The sequence below is a fragment of the Scomber japonicus genome, chromosome 15 (genome assembly GCF_027409825.1).
Source record: "Scomber japonicus isolate fScoJap1 chromosome 15, fScoJap1.pri, whole genome shotgun sequence".
NCBI classification, from domain to species: Eukaryota; Metazoa; Chordata; class Actinopteri; order Scombriformes; family Scombridae; genus Scomber; species Scomber japonicus.
Genome location: NC_070592.1, coordinates 18,668,443 through 18,677,852, shown reverse-complemented (window position 1 = coordinate 18,677,852; position 9,410 = coordinate 18,668,443). Strand labels below are relative to the sequence as shown.

Sequence of the window (9,410 nt, the reverse complement as noted above, 5' to 3'; positions counted from 1 at the left end):
TGATTGTTCAAGGTACATTTTGAATCATATGGGAAAAAGCAGTGTGAATATTCCTTTTGATAAATCACTGGAGTTACATGAATGAATATCCAATATTCATCAAAACAAAGGAAATCAGAGAAGTTGCTTACTCCCATTTTTATCATTTGAGTTAACTAGGCTACTGGAATGACCAACACTGGTGAAAATTAAGGTTAGAGCAATGAGTTTTGTTCATAAACATTTTTAACTTTTTTTGTGAAGGCCAAATGCATTTCAATAGAAAAACTGGTGGAAATTCGCCACATTGTCCTTAGCAACCATCTCAGATATCACAGAACACCTTGCATAAAAATCACAAACAATGTGTGAATTAAAATGTCTTCATGTCATTATTATATTAAGAGTAAATGCATGTTTGGCAATTTCTATCTGTAGTACATTGTAGAATTAAATGGTAAAACGTTCAAAATATTCCTCTTAATCAATCACTGGAGTTTCATGTGTGAATGTAATTGAAAATAAAGGAAACTGTCTCCACCAATTTGCAATCACATTTATCTGCTTCCTTTGTGTCTTAATCCTGACTGTGGATAGACACCAGGTTGGCCTTCTCTGACACTCAGTAGAGCTCTGCATCAGCCCAGGTCAGATGTGTGGTGACGTATTTGTAGCAGTGGTTAGCGCTGTAGCTTTATTTCCTGGTCACCTGAAGGAGACTCGGCACCCAGAGCCAGACCGAACAAGAAGAGGAACAAGAGCATGTTGATGTCTGTCTGTCACAGGAGTAGGATAAGGTGTTGATGTGTTGATTGAAGCTGATCTGCAAATGTTATCAAGGAATGAATAGAGCTGAAAGCTGAAAGGCTGCCTTCTTTTGGAGAAACTGCTCTGCTGGCATGAATATCATTGGTTAAATGGACTCTGTTGCTCAAACACAATCAGTCACTACATCACAGTATCTGAACAAAACCAAACAAAAGATCACCAACTCACCAGGAGATGTCACATAAAACCTATAATTTAATAATTTTCAGTAAAATTTTGACATAGTAAAACGCAGCTTTAGAAAAGACATGTGGCTTCAGCTGTCAGAAGGTTGGGGGGACACAAGGGGAAACGTATTGCTTTGTGTTTTACTTTTTTTTCTCATTTACAACAGATAAATACTAACAACATACCAAACATGGGCATATATTTACACATTAACAATATTACATTAGTACAAAGCCTTCAACATGTCCCCTCTTGCATTGTGAACTTTGTTTTCTGTTTTATCATGCAAACAGGTTTCAAACAACATTGTTTTAAAGAAAACATAACTTTACACAGTCATGACATGGGCTGATAAAACACTAAATACACCTTCATGTTGGTTTCCTCTCTATTACAGTACCAAGGGAGATAGATGAGCATCACCACACTGACTTGCTCTTCTGTTGCCCCCAAGTGGCCACAACACATAACAACAAGTACTTTTACATTCCATCATTGCATCTTTCTGAAGTATGCACTTCCACATTGTTGAACTTCTGAACATGGCACATAAACTGACATGTCACCTCAGAAATACTTATATAAACTATATATCACATTAAATAACTAACAGCACAATTGTTCTGCTCTTTGAACACATCAAGCAGAGGTGTGGGCATGTGCGTTGTGTACAGATTTAATAGTAAAAAAGTTTTCTCTCCGACACTGAATATGAACAGACTTTGCCCAGGCTAAATCCACTCGCAGAATTCATAAACGTTACTCTTATGATCTGGATGCCTTATCTAAAATTAGTGAAAATGAATAACCTCTTGAATAACCTGGAAAATCCACCTAGGTTAGTGTAACAGTGTCCATAAGACTGGCTCCAGATCCAGTGCCAGAGAATCTGCTATAAGTGGTTTTTAATTCACTGACACAGACCAAGCTGCTCACACAACACTATTTAAAAGTGGATCTTCACCTTGAGATCATCTTTGGATTTTGTTTCGTCATGAACCAAAGATGCTTTTGGCACTAAAATGGTTAGGGAAATTCCCCTCATCTGTTTGATTAGTTATAATATGCAGAAGGCATATCTGTGCAGCTCTGTGCTCTGAAAGGCTTAGTGTCAAAATGACGATGAACACTTGTGGCAAAAACATTTCTACTGTATTGCACTTTAACCCTACCCATGCTTTACAACTTTTCAAACAATGCCAGACATGCATTGCTACATACCATTTCTAAATCCCACCATCTATTTAACACAAATGTACCATTGAAATAAATAGTTATGCATGAACAGACACAAGGCATGAACAAAATAATACAAATGTTTATAACCCCTGCCAGATTTGAAAAAATTCTGCTGGTTGTGGTTCTGTGTTTTAAGTCTTAATTTGTAAGCATTATCATCACTCATATGTCACTCCGAGTGATTCCCTTAATTGCATGCTGACACAGTCAATCAGAGTGATCATTTTATTATCAAAAAGACAGACTGAGGGATCCTCAGTGAATTGAATAATAGGAAGATTTTATCCATATTTGAGAACTGATTAGATTAAAAAAGGAGAGGTTTTCCATGCCAACATGTAGTTGGATAGCTCAAATGATGAGCATCAATATTCTCTTGATAACTTTAATTAACCATGTGTTCCTAGTTGTAGTATGTGAACTTAAACTTTATAACAACTCCAGCTTGCTAGTGCTTAAATTATTCTGTCAGGACCCTGTGTTGTTTATAATGAAAGACCACCTCATCTTTTCAGTCAGTAAGAATAGATCAAAATCTCCTCTTGAACATTTGGTTGAATAAAGCTATGTAACGGTGTTCTGTGGTGCAGTGCTTTCTTTGTTAATACAATGTACTTCAAGGGTTAAAAAATAAAGAGAAAAAAAACCCCTTCTGTGATGGGGGTGTGTGTTCCCATAGCAACCTGGGGCGAGCAGGATGCCTTCACATACACAGACACACACACGCACACACACACACAAGCACACCTTGAAGTCAGTCATCAGAATGTCAGAAAGCATCTCTGAGAGGAATCAGATCTGCGTTACATGATCAAGGACCAGACGTCATCCCAGGGCTCTTTGCAAAAAAAAAACACGCACTGATTCCTAAACAAACCAAGAGCTCTATAGTACATCTATGCTGCAGGACTCAATGTGACATTTGGCACTGAAAAAAATGTATAGGTCCATATTATATACAAAGTAAAATGATCATATCTTTTCACACAAAAACATCACAGATCAGTGAGAGGAGTGTATGATGAGTGTTTGGCTAAAGTCATTAGGACTCTAAACATGAAAACAGGGAAAACAAGGAGAACCAATAACCACACACTATTCATTATTGAACTCTGGCACGTTTAGGAGAGTTCAAGTGTTTCAAACATCAGTTAATAAAACCCTCTTGCATTATTTCCTTGACGTGCATTTGACAAAACACTGTTTATGTTACTCTGCTCTTGTCACTCGCTTTGGCTGTACAGTTGTAGTTCAAAGACAGAGTTTCAGTAACAAAGGGTAAAACGGTGTAGTAGGCATGTTGAAGTGTTGCACTGGCTGCTGCTTGTGTTACATAATATGCTACCACACAATAACCAAAACAAGCTCTACATTATACACCTACATAACTATGGCATGTATACTGCATATACATGCGTCACAAGGCAGATATGTAAATGAAATAAAAATGACTGCACAGATTATGGCCGTCAGTTTGTAAAGACCTCTAACTCCTCTAGACATTTTTGTGTTTGAAACTGAAATGATGAAGAGGCTATCAAGTGTTGACCTCCAGTGGGGCGACGAGACTTTGACAGAAATAAAGAAAACATTCCACCTGCTGAACAGGCTCATAAATAACCAAAAGCTCATCACGAGAACAAAAACAAGGGCATATTCAGTCCAATAGATACTGTACAAACTAATTACAGTCTCCTTTTCTCTCTTTCTCAGTTTGGCAAATCTCTGCCTTGCTGTGCAGAATCTCTTCCTTTTAGGCAGTTCATAGAGTGTGTATAGAGTTTATAAATCATTTATAAGCACATGTTTAGTGTCATAAAGCCTTTAGAGAACACATGTGAACTGCTGTGGCGGAGGCTGAGTTCAGCTCTGTGTGTATGTGGGTCTTGTCAGAATACTTGGCACCTTATTTTCCGCTTGGCACCACTGCTGGTAGTGAGGTTTTGTCGCAGTGTGTATGTGAGTGCTTGCAACATTTTTCGTCCTACACGGCACACACACACTCAGTGCTAGCATTCCCAATGCGCTGTGTCCAGTGTCTTCATTTGTGTCTATGAGGGCATGTGTGTGTGTGTCCCGTTCAAGCACGTGGTTCCAGTTTGTGTGACAGTTCGAAAAGCGTCTGCTGATTGTCAATAATGTGCAGGTAGTGAACGCTGGCCCTCACGTCCGCACTGTCGACCCCTATTACTTCGCTGCCTGAGGGATGGACACAAAACACTCACATTAGTCACATAGATGAGTTTTCTGACTGTACACAGACTGCATTATGGCCACATAAAGAGAAGAAAAGAGGGGAAATGGTTGCTTAGAAACTGTAAGAGAAACTGAGTGGGAGAGACAAACTCAGGTACAAGTGCAGTACACTAACTCAGCTGCAGATGGCAGTAGATTCCTCATAATGAATTGATACAAACGTCAATATATATTACATGATACAAGAAGGATCATTTGCACCGACTGAATTTAGCCAGAAATAAGAAGACTCACCTGGTTGGTCACTTTGGCAGTGGCGGATCATTCGAACTGTGTCTGCGATCATATGCTGGTGGTTTAGGAGGAGACATGTCGCATCAGGGCAATACCAAACAGTCAATCCAAAGAAAAATAAAGAACACCTAATAACTTTCTTCTCTGATTTCAAATAAGGCAACACAGATCTATGTATTGAACCTTTAATATTTTCTTTCCTTCATCATCACTCTTTGTTTTCTACTCTTGACTAATTAACTCCAAGCTGTGCAAGATCCTGCTATTCCTTGGTCTCCAGCAGGGCTCAATAAAATTTGTTAAAAGACTGCAATAAAGAAAACAGTTATGTGCCCAAATGAGCATCAGCATGTTTTTCCTGCTACCTTCTTTCAAACCAAAAATATATTTTAAAGTTTATTTGAAGCCAATATGAAGCTTCATCCAAATTAGCTTCGTGTAAGCTTAGATAAAACCGTTAAATATATTTTTTGCACTAATGGAAGGCTGTGGATTTCGTCCCACATCACTTATATTATGAAAGGATTTTTTTTAATGGTCAGTATGAACAGCAGGAATGATTACGACAAACAAAACCTATTTCAATGTTGATTGACCTGACTGTTTTCTTGCAGTCTGATGTATTACAGTACACTGACACAGTAAACAACACATTCACACATGATATAACACAAACTACTACGTATCTTCATAATCTTAAATTAAAAATGAAAGGGGCAGAGGGATAAAATCACCAAAGTGGTAACTAAGACACAAGACTGACTCCACTCACCAGCTTCTCAAAGTTGACTAAGTTGTCATGAAAGGTCTTGTTTCCCTCATGGATAAAGGTAATATCTAAGAGCAGAGGACAGGCATTCAGGTTTAATACATCAAAATAATGAGGTGTGTGTGTGTGTGTGTGTGTGTGTGTGTGTGTGAGTGTGAGTGTGAGTGTGAGTGTATGTGTGTGTGTGTGTGTGAGTGTGAGTGTATGTGTGTGTGTGTGTGTGTGTGTGTGTGTGTGTGTGTGTAGGTTAGAAAGGATACCTTTCAGGAGAAGAGGCATGAATGGGATCTTGGGAGGTTTCATTCTCTTGAAGGCTTCTCTATAGGCTTTGTGGTTAAGAGATGGATCCTGGAGGAAGACAGAAAATGAAGGATGAGAAAAGAGGAGTGGAAGAATTGACAACAATTCAGTCAACATGCCTACACATTTTATATTTAAAACTGGATGATGGATTAAATCAGGAACATAATATCATGTATCTCTCTTCAATAAGCCTCACCGTGATGAGCTCCAACTCTGAAAAGAGCTTCTTGAACTTCCCTGGACATTTCTGAAAGGAAAGAATTAGATTTAAAACAAACTAAAAGCACATATATTAACTGAATGCAATAAAGAGACACACTTACCTCCCAGGTTTGGTTGAGTCGACTCACAGCTGCAGTGTTCAGACCCATGATGATGGCAAATGCAGAGTTCAAATTCCTTTGGGCTTTGCAACTGCAGGCACACAAAAATGTGTTACATTTTAATCACAATCCAGAGAAATGTTGATACACCTCATACATGCAATTTTATATGTATATATTTTTGAGGATGTGTGTGTTCTTACTGAGCTGCTATCTTGATAAACTTCTTGAGTAGCTGCACTCTCTTGTTTAGTGATACACACATGAGCACCTCAGACATGACCCACTGTTGCACCTCGTTACAACGCTGAAGGAGGACTGACAGCGCAGCCGTGTGGGCGGTGCCAGGAGCACGGCTGAGAGTGTAGTACACCAGCTCCTGCTGCATGTGGGGGAAGGGCAGAGTATAAGTGATCAGACATTTTGGAAAAATACACCCTAAAATATGTACCCCTTCTAAGAGTCTTTCTAGTTTCATTTTCAATTTACCTCTCCATTATGTTAATTATTGAAACATGCAGGTGACAAAATGAAGCAAAAACTAACATAGATTGTCTTAGTAAGGTTTTGGACCACCACTTGCTGCCACAACTGCTTCAGTGCATTTTGACAATGATTCTACGAGTCTCTGAACTCTTCTGGAGGGATGAACACCATTCTTTTACAAGATACTCCCTCATTTGGTATTTTAATGATGGTGGTGGAGAGCACTGTCCAAAATCTTCCATATGTATTCAACTGGGTATAGATCTGGTGACTGTGAAGGCCATAGCATAATATGATTCACATCAATTGTCATACTCAGCAAACCATTCAGTGACCCCCCGTGCCCAATGGATGTGGGCATTGTCATCCTGGAAGAGACCACTCCCATCAGGATAGAAATGTTTCATCAAAGGTTATCAATCAGAATAACTTTGTAACTTTGTATTGATATGCAAAATGTCCCCCACAAGCATAAAAGAGCCACCAAGTCCCCTCACTGTACGGGTCAAGGATTCAGGCCTGTACTGGCTTTTCCTAATTTGTTATCCAACTGTATATTACTTGTTTAGTCCAACCAACCCTCCAAAACCAAAATAAAATCAATTTACAATCATGTGAAACAGAAAAACAGCAAATTCTCACATGTAAGAAACTATAACCTGACAATGTTTGACACTTGCTTGATAAATCATTTTTCATGACAATTAAAATGGTCAATTATTGATTGACAAATCAATAAATCAACTAACCGTTTCATCACTCCTACCATTATGACCAACACTGATAAACATTTTTAAGTGAAATTTACAAATTTCAAAATACTAGGCTCCTCCTGACAGCTGCTTTCGCTGCAAGTATTGCATGTTTAGTGCTTAAGTGTCATGAATTCATAATAAACTACATCCACATTCTGTGTGCATGTGTTTACCTCATGGATGGATTTGAAGAGGCTCCAGTCAAGGTGTGTGAGAGCAGCTGCCACGTCCCAGGTGTTGATTCCTAAAAGCCGCACTGGCCTCTTGCTTAGCTCAGCACTGTCTGTTAAAGGAGGCTGCACGCACACACACACACACACACACACACACACACACAGAATAGACAGTTAGTGCACAGAAAGATAGTACAGTCCATACTCTACATACACAAAGGTACTTCTAGTGGCAGTAGTAACGTTATTTCTAAATAAGTTACACAAAACAACAGTATTTCACTACTACTGAGCTACAGAGCAATAAGGGCTGTGAGGGATTCAAACACAGTACAGCACTTTAAAAAAATCAAAAGACACAATACAGCACAGAGCCATGAGAGCAAGTGGCTGCTGCTTGAGATAAGATATAATTTATTGTCCCTGAGTGAAAATTTGACTTGGGCAATAGTGCAACACATAGCGGCAATCAACTTAAATACAACATATAACCATCAAAACAGTACAGTGGTACACCAAAGACACAACAATAAATTACAATTCTTGATTTTAACTGGACTGTAAGGATGCTGCACCATGATGCCATACCATATCCAATGATGGTTTCCAAATGCCAAACTAGCACATAGATTCTAAACCTGGACATTTATTGTCTATTTGTATGCCCACATACTTTTTTTAGCAGCACACCTGCTCAGTTTCACTCTCAGTGATCACAGGGTCCCTATAATTGTACCATCTTCGAATTTGAGGATGTAATTATCTGGCTGTCTGCTTCTGCGCTCATTTGTATTCAGTGTGAAGAGGATGAGTGAGCTCACACAGCCTTGTGGTACCACAGTGTTTGACCTCAGACAGTAAACCATTGACCCCGTTGGGGCGTGTTCGATAAGAAAAAACAAAACCATTTGATAATAAAATGATTTACTTGCTTGTCTTTTAACTTTTAGGGTTAGGGTTAGGGTTAGACAAGCAAGTGTGGTTGGAGTGTATTAAAAGCTTAACTAAAATCTGCAAATAGAACACCTGCATATGGGTAGGGGTCCTCCAAATGCTTACTAATTAGCATCCTCTGTACTCCGCCCCTATCTCTGTGCAAACTGAAGAGGCTCTAGACATAAAAGCAAATCTGTCTTAAACATGTTTACTATGAGTCTATCAAAGCACTTCATTACTACAGATGTTAAAGCTATGAGTCTAAGGTCATTGTTAGCAGCTGGACATGGTATTTTAGGCACAGGAGTGATTATGGACTTTATCCAGAGAGCTATAACAGTGTTACTGTCTAAGGACTGTTTAAAACTCCATTCAGCCATTAGGTCTGATGAGAAATTCTTAAGCAAGAAGGCAGGTAAGGCATCCAGCCCATTGATTTCTTATTGCATACTTTGCTAAACATGGTTTGTGCCCGCTGTGGTTCAATGTTCAACCTGTAATAGGCACCAGTAGTGGTAATGGACTCTAAGGCCTCAGCGCTCTCTTGAGAAAAGTCCTGTGTTTTAAATCTGAAAAAAAGGGACAAGCTGAGAGGGGAGTGGTGATTTCTACAATACAATTGTTGTTTCAAACCCGGGTTACAGGTCACCATACTGTATTAAATACAACTCTGCATTTGTGAGCCTGAAAACTGATGTTAACTCAAGACAATATGCCTCTAAATACTGTAACACCTAAAACTAAACTAAAATTGAGTCAAAGCTAATAACAATCACCTGTCCTCAGTCTCTACGGCTTGCTTTTAATGCATTGTAACAATGCAAAAATATGTCGATTGGGGAAACAGAGTGTTCATGATTATGTGTGATTTAACAGGAAGATGATACAGAGGTTACCAACAATATACAATAGATGCAAATAATCACAATCATGTCATTTGCTTTAAACCTGCAAGGTGCAT

At 38.8% G+C, this 9,410-nt stretch overlaps 1 protein-coding gene across 2 annotated transcripts in view; it reads right to left on the bottom strand.

Moving 5' to 3' along the window:
- Nucleotides 1-4,294: 4,294 nt before the first annotated feature.
- The window catches only part of rapgef5a (Rap guanine nucleotide exchange factor (GEF) 5a), a 42,109-nt gene continuing 36,993 nt past the window's right edge, over nt 4,295-9,410 (bottom strand). For both annotated transcript variants that reach the window (XM_053333847.1, XM_053333846.1), the window contains 8 exons: nt 7,514-7,636; nt 6,303-6,481; nt 6,100-6,190; nt 5,973-6,023; nt 5,734-5,821; nt 5,477-5,541; nt 4,705-4,759; nt 4,295-4,413 (listed from right to left, as the gene is read on the bottom strand). In XM_053333847.1, the coding sequence (XP_053189822.1) occupies nt 4,295-4,413; nt 4,705-4,759; nt 5,477-5,541; nt 5,734-5,821; nt 5,973-6,023; nt 6,100-6,190; nt 6,303-6,481; nt 7,514-7,636 (771 nt within the window). The remainder of the gene's footprint in view (nt 4,414-4,704; nt 4,760-5,476; nt 5,542-5,733; nt 5,822-5,972; nt 6,024-6,099; nt 6,191-6,302; nt 6,482-7,513; nt 7,637-9,410) is intronic.